Below are 15,162 nucleotides of genomic sequence, written 5' to 3' on the forward strand. Positions count from 1 at the left end.
TGTGTGTGTGTGTGTGTGTCAGGTGTGGGTGCATCCATTCACTGAGTGAGTCACTGTTTGCAGGGACGGCTCAACAGGAGGGAGTTATGTGTATGTAGAAAATGAATTTGGATATCGTTGCATCACTCTGCTGCAGCTGCTTCATTTTCAGTTCCTCCTCTGAATGTAATTGGGGGGGGGGGGGGCGGCTATTTCCCCGCCTTCTGTTAACACCTACATGTTACTGTTTCTCTTCCTGAGTGCTCAAGTGAGGTGTTTGAGCTGGAGTGTGCCATGAAGGGTCATTACCGCTGCTTATCAGGACCGCAGATCAAAGGATTACGGGTAATATCAATGTGTTGGCTTCATCGTTAAATGAGAGCAGAGATGAGACGTTGGTGGGAGAGGGTCAGCTGGATTAAAAGCAGCTCTACAGAGCAGAAGACCTGCACACTCTTTAAAGTTTCCTCACCATCCTCTTCATCTCCTTGGAGACCTGGTTTCCTCCCAGGTGATTGTAGAACGGACGGTCAGTCCAGTGGCCGCTGTTGTGTGTCACGGAGTTAGTCCTCTGTCGGTTCATTTTGGCTATCATCGCCTTTTCCTCTTTCTGTAAATAATAAAAAACAGAAATCAAGATTAGAATACTTTCATATCTAACATAAGATTGCTGCTGCAGTACCCAACACTTTTCAACTCTGAAATGGGATAGTGTTCCAGTGCTGACTGTTGGCTTGTCTTTTCTGCCCCCTAGTGGATAAAAATGAATACAGGCAGCTTTCACCCTTTGACCTCTCCAAAAGAAAAGACCTGCCAGAGGAACGTTAGTTGTTCTGCTAATTGTGAGCTCATTTCTTAGGGTTTGTTTATACGTCTTCCATCCCAATGCAATCATGAAACAATATTCATTGATAACAGCATTGAGATTGTTTTCTCGGATAAAATAAAACACAAATGTGAAATATGTTCCTAAACATTTTGTTCAATGAACATCAAAGCATATTGGAGCAAAATAATTCCGAATGATCATGTACCAAATATTTTAAAACCACACTTAAGGTCCAACAGCTGGAGGGTTGATGATGCTTTTGCGAAATACAATCTCCCAAGGCCAGTTCTCTGCCATCTGCAGGCTGCTCCCCTTTTTCAAAGAATTCAAATGAACATTTATAATGATAAGCCCTGCATGTGCTTGAATCTCTTTCTGGCACACTTCTACCTTCAACATTTAAACAGTAATAAGGACTGTACCCTTTTTTGACTGCAGCCAACAATGAGGTAGGTTTCGATGTTGTTTTTCTTCAGGTAGGCGTTTCGTTCTCCCCCTGTTCCCGCCTCCACATCATAGTCCCCGTTCAGATAATTCAGAGTGGCCTTCGTGATGTGGATCCGTCTGAAACAGAAGGAAAAAAACACACACACACACACACACACAATGACATATCAGTAAATGTATATTCAGTTTGTGGTGAATTTGACTGTTGCCGCAGAGACATACCCAGCCTGGCCCCCCGCCTCCATCTGATTGGCTAGCGTGACATCATTGGACCAGACGTCAAACTGCCACTTCCTGAGTCCCAGCACCCCGCAGTGCACCCTGCCGCTGTGGATTCCCACTCTCATGTTCACATTCACTCCAGTCACCTCCCGTACCAGCCTGCAGGAAATACACACAATGATTATCAAATGATCTGCACAGCTTTCAATCTGCCCGCCCTCGTAAGAAAATACTTAAAAGTTTGCATCAACAGCAAATCTCACGGGTTTTACAGAAACGAACGGCTGTATCAAAATTGTCATTAATGTATTATTTGACTGAACTAACATGTGGTGATTACTTGTCATACACAGTAGACTCAAAAATTGAGACTGAAATAGGTGACAATGGTATTTAACTTCGCTGCAACAAGACTAACAGAGCCCTTAATAAGCAGTTGGATGACCTTAGCATCCCAACATTGCTGCAGAGGTAACAGCCAAATTAGAGTAATCTCAGTGCTGTGACCCAGTGGTCTGATTTAGAGTGACCTCTGGGTAGAACATTGTTAGTCCCCCCTTCCAGGCCCACCAGCACTGATGGTTAGTCCTGCAGGTGGGGGGGGGAGGCAGGAGGTTTGCGTCAGGAGACCTGAGAGTGCGGGTGGGAGTGTGTGCCGTTGGAGGAGCTCAAACTAGATTCCTTGAAAGGCCCAGAATGACAACTTACGAGATGGCCTCTATCATGTCCATCCCCATCTCCACACAGCAGTGGGCGTGGTCGGCTCTCGCCTCCGGCAGCCCAGACACGCAGTAGTAGCAGTCTCCCAGGATCTTTATCCGCAGACAGTGGTTCTCCTGTCAGACAAGAAATGAGCCTTTATTTTCCAACTCTATTAGTTTTTCTAAAAGTTGGTACATGACATAAATACTTTATTTGTCCCCGGATACATGTGATGCTTTATTTTCTTATGTATAAAAGAGGAAATCTTCTAGAATTTAGACTTCTTATGTGAGAAGATTTTGTGTGTTTATGAAATGTTTCTGCAACTTCCAGGGCCGATAACGTACGGTTTAAAGCTCCTGTGAGGTCTTTTTGGGTGATAATGGCGCCCTCTCTGGACAAAGCGGTGCATCGTATCTCTTTCCTTTTTTTTAAGGTTTTATTTTTTGGTCTTTTGGCTTTATTTAGATAGGACAGTGGACAGGAAATCGAGAGAGCGAGTAGGAAATGACATGCAGGAAAGGAGCCGCAGGTCGGACTGGAACGCGGGGCCCCCGCTCCGAGTAATATAGCCTCTGCAATAGGACGTGACCTAACTACTACGCCATCAGCCTCTCTCTTCTCCATTGTGTAAGTAGAGTTTATGAGGGGAAAAATCTCATCTTTCTTTTATTTATCGTTAAATATCGTTAAATGTGTTTTTTTAGTAGAAGTCATTTGAAAAAGGCTGTTTATGTTGTTGTTGCATTATGCTTTTGATTGACAGCTAAGCGGTGGAAGTGTTTACCGGCAATTAAAATAATGACATAGAAATAATCAATATTCTTCCTCGTTGTCTTGTTGTCTTTTGTAGCTCATAAAGAGCTACCTGTATTTACTTCAGTCAGTTTTATAACCTCCTAAAAATCCTCACAGGAGCTTTATGGTTGAAGACAGCTATATTCATGTTAAAATACAGATGACGGGAGCTACATGATTTTTTCTTTTCTCAAGGGGATTTAACCCCAGATCTGAATCTTTATCACCTTGAAACTGCAGAGACAAGAAGATACTTTATTTGCAGCTAGTCAAGTCACAAAAAAAGCAGGATTTTTACAGTAGTTGCATCTTAGCATCGTGTTTGCACATTATTCTTAGAAGTTTAAGCCCTCCTGGGTCCCGCAGGTCGCAGGGCAGCAATAATCTGACATGTGTTTGTGTGCCATGTGTATGAGTGTTGGTTCATGTGTTTCTCAGGCCTGGGAGAATATGTGTCTCATGACAGCCACCTGAGAGTCTCTGTAGCTCATGGCTCTAAGAAAATACAAAAAGAGCCTCTGTGTAGAGAGCACAGACAGAGAATATTTTTGTTCTGTTTGTTCATACAGGGTGCCTGTGTGTGTGTCTGTGTGTGTGTGTGTGTGTGTGTGTGTGTGTGTCTGTCTGTCTGTGTGTGTGTCTGTCTGTGTGTGTGTGTGTGTGAGTGTGTGTGTGAGAAGATATACAAGGTGCATCTGGCTTGGACATAAAAGTGTCAGTAGCACCGTTTCTGCTTTATAACACCATAATGCCCGTTTGACTCATAAATATTGATCAGCACACCAATCCACCTTTCATAAAAAAAATGACATACATGGAGCGTTAGCTGGACAAACAATAACGCCGCTGGAAGCACGAGGGGGGGGAAAAAAGACATCAATATTCATGAACGTGTCATTTATGAGTGTGTGATTGAGACATGAGAGACGTTGAATAAACACACGTCTGATGCAGGAAATAGACGGCCGATATGAAGCAGATATTTCTGGGCTTCCCTCTTAACACGGCCAATGTTTATAATAAAATGTGATACAATCATTTTATATGATTGCACATATATACCACCTATGACATTTACTGTTCTATATCATACTACATGATATGTATGTACAGACTTTAGCACATCACGCTGTACACATCATGCTACATTTGATATTCTGTTTAATAGCTGGACTCTCTTCAACATTATGTGATAAGAGATTATACGTTCATGTTTATTGCACCTGTGTCTTATACCTCATAGCATAATTTTTTTATTCCACTGCTACAACGCTGCTTAACAATCATATTAATCAACAATCACTTGTCAACCTGTTGTACATACTTCTTATTTATTTGGTCGGTAGCTTTTATGGCTTCTTGATTGCTCATGCAACCCGGGATTTTAAAGGTGCTCTAAATAAAGTTATTATTATTATTGTTTAATACTATAGACCTTAAAAAATGTGTTCTTTTCTGAGACAGTTATCCACAAAGAATAGCTCACTTATTTGCAACCCAAAGCCCAGATGCAGTAAAGTGTGAGGATTCATGATTGAGATTTTTTTTACACTTCTCTTTACTCCTCACAGGCTGCTTGAAATCTGTCGCTCTGCTTTGAATGCTCAATTCATTTTTAATGACACAGCGTTCCCCTCCTGTGGTGGCTGAACATTGAACTTTGTGTTCTCTCTGATGTTTTTGATCAGTGTCTCAGCAGCTCCTCTGTCGACATGGATATAAACATGATGCTGATCACAGTCCCGAAAGAGCCGAACTATGTCATGGCTTATTAACGCAGCGTACCACCAGTGTTTGAATAACATGTTCAATATTCAGACAGTTGAGCTGCTATAAACATCACGCCTCAAGGTCTTACTCGCCATGCAGCCAAAGCTCCTTTCTTTTTTTTTTAAACAGATTTTACTCCTTCAGTCCTCCTCATGAAAAAGAAATAAGGAAGAGCCCGTTCTGATCGAGTGTCCCTTGTGTAGTCCTGTGAGTCAGAATCATGTCATGGCAAAGTCAGTGAAACCAACATTTCCACCACTGAAATGGTAAATGGACTTGAGCTTGTTTAGCTCTTTTTCTAGTCTTCTGACTACTCAAAGTGCTTTTACACCGCAGGTCACACCTACTCATTCACACACTGATGGTAGAGGTTTCTATGTAAAGTGTCCGAAATCAGAATGCAACTAATCCAATTCATATTCATTCAAACACCGCCGACAAAGCAGCGGGAGCAATTAGGGGTTAAGTGTCTTGCCTTGTCCTTGTCTTGCCCAAGGACACATCAGATTGCTGCAGGAGCTGGGGATCGAACCCCCAACCTTCCGATTGAGAGAGGACCGACACAACCACTGAGCCACAGCCGTTCAGTGTAAGCTCTTAACTATGCGTAGCAATGCATGTTTAGCATTTGAGTGCAACTGCTGGAAATTCTTATTATCATGATTCTTAACATGATAGTTATTATTTCTAAGGTGCGCAGTAAGGTGCGTGTGTGAACAACCGGATCAGGAGGATTTCACAGGTACTCCTCCTGAAATTCTCTCAAAATGTGAAAACTGCTTTAGTTAAGAATAACTAAAGATGTTTCAGCCGAGAGAAGAGGAAAAGGTTCTCAGAAATGGCAGTAAATAGATCAGGCTTGTCTTTTTTCTAATATAAAACCACACATGGAAGTATGACTGCAGATGCTTTCAAAAGTAACACCCAATATAAGGAAATGTCTGGCCTGCAAACGCCATGTTTCACTGGTGTTATTTTTGGAAACTGAATAACACCTTTCTCTCCAGTAGTGTGATGGCAGCTGGTGTGCTGTTATCCTGTACAGTCACTTTTTCTTCACATGGACACTGACAAATTATACACTAACCTTTGACTACTGTCAAACACAAATAAAAAGTTTTTTAGGACTTTTTAGAAGTATCTAAGACTGAACATTCAAAAAACACAAATTGAATGACACATTTTGTACCTCTACATGCAGCATATATAAGTGTGAGTGATTGCATTCTTACCGCTGCCAGCTTGTCAAAGCGAGCGAAGAGTTCATTCAGAGTCATCACCAGCTCCTGCGCCGTGCACTGCGATGCCAGACTGGTGAATCCCTCGATGTCTGCAAATAAGATGCTGCAGAGACACAAAGACAGGAGAAACACATTATATCATCAGCTAAGAACGCACAGCCAAAGCTATAAAAGGCAACTGGAATTCAGCTCCCAATAGTATTTAGATTTTCTTGAAAAGATCCAAACCAAACATTTAATATCAGAGTAAAAGTAACATGCACACTTTTGAATATGACAGAGTTTTTGTTGTTGTTGTTGTTGTTGCAGGCTAGTTGCATGTGCCTTCTCCAGCGGTACTAACAGTTCTCAGGAAGTGAGGATTGTAAATTCCCCAAAGATGTGAAGGACCTGCTGTTGCAGAATTAAAATGTGTAAAGAGAGTGTGAGATGTGTAGGATTTGAAAGTGATTTCACTTTGTAAAACTTTGTCTTCTCCTCGAGGTTGGGGTAAACTGATACAGCTGAGGTCACTTAGTGATTGAGGTGCTGTCATAACTCTCCATATACTGGCACAGCAGGAGGACAGGGCTGAATTAATTCTCTCAGACAGAAAACTCATGCTTTGCCTCGTCTACGGGAGACGATCATGTTGCCCTCATTTGCACTCATAAATAACATCCAACAAGCTTGTCCTGAATGACTCAAGTTGTTCTGTGCAGCGTCTTAACCCTCCTTAAACAAAGTCATGAAGGCACATCTCACGCTCAGTGTTTCTTTACTCAATGAGTGTTTTTATTCTCTGGTCACTGACGTCCTCTCAGGGAGAAACATGTGACGGACTTCACATGTCAAGTTAAAAAAGCAAGACTCTGGGGCGCTGGTGGCGCAGTGGTTGGTGTGCGCGCCCCATGGATGGAGGCTGTCGTCTCAAGCGGGCGGCCCAGGTTCGCCTCCCACCTGTGGCCTCCTTCCCACATGTCATTCCCCACTCTCTCTCTCTCTCTCTCCCTGATTTCCGACTCTATCCACTGTCCTATCTATCCATTAAAGGCATAAAAAGCCCAAAAATAAATCTTAAAAAAAACAACAACAACAAAAAAAAACCAGACTCTGTATTTTGTATTTTGATGCTGCTTGTCATGGTCTCCCTGGCAATAGACAAGCTTTTCACAATCTTTAATTAAATCCACTTTCTGAGGCTGATTGAACATTGAAAGGAAACAGAGGGTCCCGAGCTTCAGGTGTAGCATGCACATATAAGATTATGAGACAGATTACATGAAGGCCAAGGGAACTTGAGACGTGAGAAAGGAGTTTGAGTTGAGAGACGACGTCTATATTCAGATATCTGTGCTCATTTGATAAGATATGAGATTTAAGCTCAACTGCTGTTCGATGATTAACGATGGGTTTAACCTTTTTTGATCTCAACCTCTGTTTCAAAATGCTACTAATTCCCCATCAAACATTATTAGTCACGAACAGAAATCACACTACATTAGATACATATCACACTACTGCAGTAGAAGTATGTATGTGGTTTTATGCTATTGAATGTTGTATATTTTATACACTGTTTACTCAAAGGCCCAACTCAGGTTCATCAGTTTCATGTTTTCTATTGAAACTTTGTTAAATACCAGCGTCCCTGTTCAGTATAATAAATGCAATGTTGCATAATGATTAACATGAATGTTGTAAGACTTTGACGTAAACATCTAAACAGCCAATAATTAAAATCAGATGTAACCAGAGCTAATCCATATCCAGATAAATGATCTCTCCAACAAACAAGGCAAATAAATAACATTTTAATTCATAAAGCTTAAGATCAATAAGTTCACCTGAGGGGGGCTTTACAATCTGTGCAGTGTTTCATTGTAAAACACATGAGGAAGAATAGAAGGAGTCATCAGTGTGACTTTCTGAAGCCAGATATTGCAATAGTTGTATGTAGAAGAAGCTTTCTGAGGCAGAGCCCCGTGAAGGACACGAGAGATTTATAAATAAACACAGATTGCAGACCCAACAGGCCCGCATGAATCTCACAAGGTAGGTGGCTGCCACACAGTCAGGAACACAGTGTGTACTGTGTACAGTATGTGTGGGCAGGATGTGCGATTGTTTATATTCATATATATGCATGGAAGAAAGTTTCTACATACAGACTGTATGACACTCATTCTATCTGAGTGGTACAGCATTTTTTATTTTTATTTTTTTGTCTTTTAGGGTTCACAGACGTTTTCTCTCTTGGCTGCACACATGTCAGGAACACTAACATGTTCTAATTAAGCTGAGTTTCAAGAGGACTAAATTTGCTCAATTTAGGGCTCAGGCTGTAGAGGATTAAGAGTCCCACTCTGGGGTACATGTTTTTGAGAATAATTGATTGCTTTCTGGGAATTGTTGCAAGGGAGGTAACCAGACACTTGACCAACGTGTCTGAGCTCAGAGACTGGTCCGCCTCACTGGGGAGAGGCGATTATGGTCAGAGACGGAGGGATGGAGAAAAGACGACATGTTCATGAGAGACTGAAGTGAAATGTGGACACAGTAATGAGTGCTTTAATTGCATATATCTACAAAATATATTTGTATTCCAATTAAAACCTGAACATCAGCGTTATATCTCCTAAATCACAAGCACAGATACAAATTCATCGTAAATGTGCTTCAGCAGCAAAATATGATAATAATAAACACACTTGTCCAATCCTTACTGTTAAAGTAACAATATGTAGGATTTTGGTTTGGTGCGCTCTGGCGCCCACCAATGGTCTGTAAATGCAACTGCACTATAATAAGTCACGCAGAGCCTTACTTTCGCCACACAGACAACAAACTTTTTGCATATGGAGTATGTGTTTGTGTCTTCATCTGTGACCATGATGTCTATAGTCCGTGGCTATATTGGAAAGGCTTATTTATGACATGCTAGTTTAGATATGTTTGTAAGGCTTATACTTCCAAACATATCTCTTACACGGCTATACAGTTAACTTGAAGATCGACAATGAAAGAGACGACTTTTTGACGTAAGATAGATTTATTTATCTATCTGAATGCAAACCTGATTCATAACTTGAGTTAGGCGACTTTCTGCAGACGGTAAAGATACTCAACATGAGATGATACGTAACAATCTGTTCTGAATAACATCTGTAGGGATGCACACTCTGCTGAGGAATTTTGTATTTAGATCAATCGGGCACCAGTTTGGATAACTGCATCATGTTTTTATTAAAACATGAAAGCTGGACACTGGGTTTCAAATCATTCATTAAGACAAATTTGTACAAACCTTGTATACCATTTCAGGCTTTTTTTTACATTGGCCCAAATACACAAACAACTGGTCAGAGCAGAATTGGTTTGCCAGCACAAGTCTACTAGCAAGTCCTTGTCTATAGCGGGGAATAAGAAGAACATGTCTTTCATAAGGTACTCTAGGACCTGAAACTTTTGTCTTATGGTCAATGGACTTGAGCTTATATAGCGCTTTTCAAGTCTTCTGAGTCTGACTACTCAACGTGCTTTTACACCACATGTCACACCTACATTCACACACTGATGGCAGAGGTTGCTGTGTAGTGAGACCATCAGAAGTAACTAATCCATTCGTGCAAATTCATACGCCGCTGATGAAGCAGCGGGAGCAATTCAGGGTTAAGTGTCTTGCCCAAGGACACATTGGACATGTTGCTGCAGGAGCTGGGGATCAAACCTTCCGGTTGAGAGTTAATGACTCAAACTGAGCGACGGCCGCCCACCTATACATGCTGAGTTTTACGGCTGCTGTAGCACAAAAACATACGACTATAAAATCAGTGTCTGAGACACATCAAACAAAAGGAACACCACTGTTCATAAGTTCATAAGTAATAACAGCTCTCTTTAAATCTTGACATCATTTCAACATGGTAGCCTGAACATTTTGAAAATCTTACTCAGAAGGTCCCATGATCTGTTAAAGATTCACTAATAGATTATCATGTATTGATTGAGTATTTTCGCTCAGTAAGAGCATTATGCACTCGTGCTCATGCCGAAACTATTTATAGTAAAATACATAATGCTCAGATTTCCTGATGGATTATTAAACACTCCCCACTGACACAGTAAAACACAGAGCAAGGCCACTTCCCACAGCCTGATGTCAGCTCGGAGGCGACGGTGGGTGTTAAGCTCTAAAAGCAGGATGTTTCACAGAGTGTTCGTGACGAAGTAACCTTGGCTCTTTAAGTCCCATTTAACCGTTACCGTGGTAATGAGTCACTTATTAGTACGCAACATTAAATCCTATAGAGATTTTCTTGTACTTTTTCAGTGACTGCAGAGGAAATCCCGACACGAGGGACTTTAGAGGAGGATAAATGTTGGCTGTTTTTGTTTTTTTTTATCTGATGAAATATAAAAAAAGCTAAAAGGTAACATGCTTTAATGTTGTGTCTGTCTTTGAACCCACAGAGGTTTAAGGCAGCAGTTTGATCAGCTGATAACAACACACCAACATGAGAGAACTTCAGAATACAAAGCACACAGAACGTCGGAGAAAATATGAACGCTTTTAAGATAATTCTGTGATTTGATTCTTGGTATAACTGAGACTTTAATGATCAGTTTGTATGAAAAAATATAGAGGAAAGAAAGACTGAGAGGAATTTAAAGAAAGCTTGATGCATAGAATCCCACGCTTTATGCAACAGTTTAAAGTTCATCTTTCAGGGCCCGTGACTTGGAAAAGGAACTGAGACCACTCTAAACCTCTAGAACCTTCAATGGTTTTTAACCTTGAAGATGCTCCAGAAAAGGAAGTGATATCCAAGGATCATTATAACAATCGGCTAGTATTGTGAAGAATCCATTTCGCCCCGACCAGAACCAGCACTCACATTTTCAGCAATTTGAGCTCCAGTAGCTCTTCTGTTAGCTCAGGCCAGCCTTCACTGCCCTTGATCATCTTTCAGCCCTGGCCGCTCTGTCCCAGGTACACCCCAGAAGAGCTGTATTTTTTGGAGATGCTCTGATCTAGTCATCCAGACATCACAGTTTGGCCCTCGTTTAAGTCATTCACTTCCTCACACTTCGCCTAATTTTTCCCCTGCTTCCAAAGCGTCAACTTGCAACATATCCCATCCCCTTACAAATGCCATTGTAACAAGATGATCAATGTTATCCTTTCACCTGTCAGTGGTCAATGTTATGGCTGATTGGTGCATATATTTGTTTGTGGGCAGTGTTCAGAATGTGCTTAAGTCAAACCTAAAATACAGACACTTAAAAATCACCAAGAATAAAGGAGTCTTTGTGCACAAGCCTTGGCTGATACCAGGTGACTCAAAAGACAAGAAAACTGAGGCACAGTCTCATAAATGGGGAGATCCAGAGGACACAGTGTTAAACTTTAAACAACACTGGAAAATAAACAATGACAAATAGAGATTGAAACTGTCCCATCTCTTGATTACAGTGCAGCCATCACAAACTCTGCTCTGGTTCAATGTGAGCTGAACAGAAGCTGCTGTGGGGGCTCTGACTCACCCTCTGATCCTCTGTCATCCTGCACTCACTCCCTCAACAAGCAGCTGCCTTTTATCTGCACCCCCGGCTGTTTAACCCTCCTGCTCTGCTGGTGGCTCGCTAAGCCCAGCCGGGGAAAAGATCTCACACTGACCCCTGAGTCCTTTAATCGTCGTGTGGCTTGCCTTTTTTTCCTCTTTTGTCATCCTTTCTCCCTCCCTTTTGTTCAGTTCCTGTTCCTATCTATCTCTACCTCTGTGTCTATACCACTACCTTTCTGTCTTTACTCTCTCCTTCTAGATTATTGGCATCACCTTATTCATTGTGTTCAAATTGCAGCCATTGAGCACATAATTATCCGTATCAGTTCCCCTTCAAACAATAAAAGAATCAATGACCCTTTACCCAAAGGTACAACTAGCGACACAAGCACATCAGATTCATGCTTTGTATTTAAACTGTGTGGAATGGCATTGTCTCATGTTTTTATTTATTTATATTTATCTGGCAATGCAGTTGTTATAATTATGAAAATGAACAATATGATATTTGTTTCCCTATGTTACTACCCTTTTTTTTTTTTTTAAACCTCTCCACCCCATTTTTTTCTGTACTATCTCTAAATAAAGGTATAACAAGCCCACGAATAAACCTTAAAAAAGAGGAAACAAAACAAGGGCTGTCAACCTTGACATGTAACAAATGTGATTAATCCAGAAACACGTTATTTTTGTATGCAAATTATTGACTTTCATGATTCCAATGCAAAACAGCACAGTCTTACTCATCTTAATTATCCTTAAAAAAACAAAACAAATTAATAAATACAACAAAGCGTGATGCAGGCTCCTGCCCTCGTCTCACCTTGCAGCACAGCGACCGTGCGGGTCATTATGGACTGAAATAATTGATATAAAATGAAACTGTGTTTGATCATGAAGCCTGTACAGTCATGCTCCTCTGCAGTTCTGTGGATTAACAGTGACATATCAGAAATGCACTGCAGACTTGAGCATCTTTTACCTCAAAAACAAACAGATTTCTAATAGATTAATAACACGAAACACACCTGTATGTTTGTCATCCGAGTGAAACTAGAAAACTTGTATATAAACGCTGAGGTACAATTCATTTGTACAGCTGAACATTTCATTTCCAAGCACAGAATCTCAGGTCCGTCTCCGTGAGCATCAGCACAACATCAGCCCTTGTGTCACACACATGCGCATAATTAATGGCACCCCACACACAAAAATCACATGCATGTTTTCTCTGCAGCATTAACTGTTGTCCTTTCTTCAACAAGAACGAGAACAAAGGCGAGGTCAGTTCCTCTAATTCATGTAATGTTCTTTCTCTTCAGGGTGCTGCTGGCCTACATAACACACACAACAGCCACAGTCACAGGGTTCTTTTTTTTTTTTGCTTGCAGGGTGACCAGCAGCATCAAAACATCCGCCTGAATAAAAAAAAAAAAAAAAAAAAAGCCTTTCATAATACCTGAGTCAGCAAAAAAATTGGGCCTAATTTCTGAAGCCACAGGACATCATGAGGACAAACAGACTTTCAGGAAAAAGAACAGCAGATTAAATCTGTTACCGAGCCACTGCCAGTCGCACAAATTAAGGACTTCAATCTTCAAATACTGGAAAGCGGAAGCATTCTACTTTGTTCATTTACTCAGTAACATCCACAGAAGCCAGTGCATGCCATTAGAAATGCTAACTGCAAGATTCGGCGGTATAGCTTAGAAACAACTGAAGTTTAAGCTACATGACAGCATTTTTAACTCTGGAAAGCACTTTCAGTTTGGGTCGTCGGGGGTGACGCTGATCCCAGCTGCCATTGGGCGAAAGGCTGGGGTACACCTTGGACTGGTTGCTAGTCAATCACAGGGCTGACATGTACATGGGCAAACGAACAGTCAGTCCCATCCACACCTAGGGACAATTTAGTCACCAATTAACCTAACAAGCAGGTCTTTGGAGGAGGCTGGAGTTTCCAGAGATAACCATTGCATGCACAGGGAGAACATGCAAACCCTACACTGTCTGGCGTGGGACTCGAACCAGGAACCTGACTACTGCACCACTGCACCACCATGAAGACCTGATTGGAGAATCCCCAATTGTCTTAATAGTTATTTTAATCATCAGTATGGGTGTATATGCCAATTGTGAAAATCCTAACATATCGACAAATAAGTCTTTTTGAAGTCCAGGTTGTAAAAACTGTAAAATGTAAAAATACTAAAAAGCGCTTCTTACACTGCAGGTCACACATTCACACACATTCACAGACTGATGGCAAAGCATATGCAAGGTACTGCAGCTACAAGCTCCAAACCCAGAGCAACTCTCTGTATACCTCTCTCCCTCCCCCTGTTATCCCTCTGACTCTGAGGCTGCAGCAGTGGGAGCTGTCACTTCTCTTCCTGTTGTTACTTGGCCTCTCAGCAGAGCCCCAATTACCACAAAGCCACTGCCCGCTCCCCGACGGGCCCGGTCACACCTGGTTAGCTACCCATTAACCACACACTCATGACCACAGACAGGGTTCAGCCAAGCTAAGCGGATGTTGCTAATGTGCCTCCTACTCCCCAGTGAGTCACAGAAGAAAAAAAAAAATACAAAAGGATACTCCACAGTAACAAGCCATCAATATACCTTCTTTCAGATTTCAGTTGATTTATCTCCTCTTGTCAAGAAATACTGACAGCTGCTGTTATGAATAGATCTGCTCTGAACCAACATGACCTTCTTGGTTAGTATTTTATAACTGCAAACCACACCACACAACATATTCTATATATGCTATATTCTCTAAACATAACTGTGTGCACGCTCATGTGGTTTCCTTTGTCACATGTTCCCAGATTGTCCATATTTTCCACACTTTCCTGCTTTCAAAAATAGACATCTTCATATTTTTTTTTCTTTTACTGAACTCTTAAACTTAGGCAACATAGGGAAGATGGTTACTGATCACATAATAGGAATGAAAAGACCTTTTGTGTACAAGCGCTCCAGGTACGTGACCTGGTGCTCTAACCCCTGAGGACTCAAAGGGACACATCAAAGATATAAAAGGCTTCAATAGCAGCTGTTATATGTCGAGGTTTGGGCTCTCATCTGACTGTGACAGCTACAGGCCATGAAACTCTCTCTCTGCACAGCCTGACACACACACACACACACACTCAAGGCCACACACAGTTTTAATAAATCTTGTTTCAATTCTGTTATATCTCATATCTCTCAGTGTTATACTGCTCCACAAGGGGGTGCCAAACCTGAAAACACCTGAAAGTGGGATTTCAGAGTAAAAATGCCTACATTCTAAAAGCAAATTATCTTTTTTAAGTCAAGCAAAAGGAGTTAAACTACAAGTACTCCATCCTCAATGCAAGAGACGATCTGCTGCCACACCAAAGACAGTTAATGCAGCGACTGGGAAGAGGTCAAAGTGATCAATAAGTAGTCAGCAGATCACCAGAGACAGGTCAAAGAGCAATTTACATCCTGCCTTAAGTTTAACCACGCAATCACAAGATGGTAATTCCTTATGCACTGAGAATTCGCGATAAATGCAGGTCAGGAGGTGCACATGAACACCACTTAATCCTCAATGACGCCGAACAGTCCTACAGTGACCGTCCTCAGAACTAGG

General features: G+C 41.4%; 1 protein-coding gene across 1 annotated transcript in view; it reads right to left on the minus strand.

The window, feature by feature from the left end:
- adcy5 (adenylate cyclase 5) overlaps positions 1-15,162 on the minus strand; it is a 73,150-nt gene that overhangs the window by 21,402 nt on the left and 36,586 nt on the right. The window contains exons 4-8 of the mRNA XM_065962044.1: positions 5,980-6,091; positions 2,186-2,313; positions 1,478-1,636; positions 1,231-1,372; positions 452-589 (exon numbers count right to left, since the gene is read on the minus strand). Of these exons, the coding sequence (XP_065818116.1) occupies positions 452-589; positions 1,231-1,372; positions 1,478-1,636; positions 2,186-2,313; positions 5,980-6,091 (679 nt within the window). The remainder of the gene's footprint in view (positions 1-451; positions 590-1,230; positions 1,373-1,477; positions 1,637-2,185; positions 2,314-5,979; positions 6,092-15,162) is intronic.

This window comes from Labrus bergylta, chromosome 13 (genome assembly GCF_963930695.1).
Source record: "Labrus bergylta chromosome 13, fLabBer1.1, whole genome shotgun sequence".
NCBI classification, from domain to species: Eukaryota; Metazoa; Chordata; class Actinopteri; order Labriformes; family Labridae; genus Labrus; species Labrus bergylta.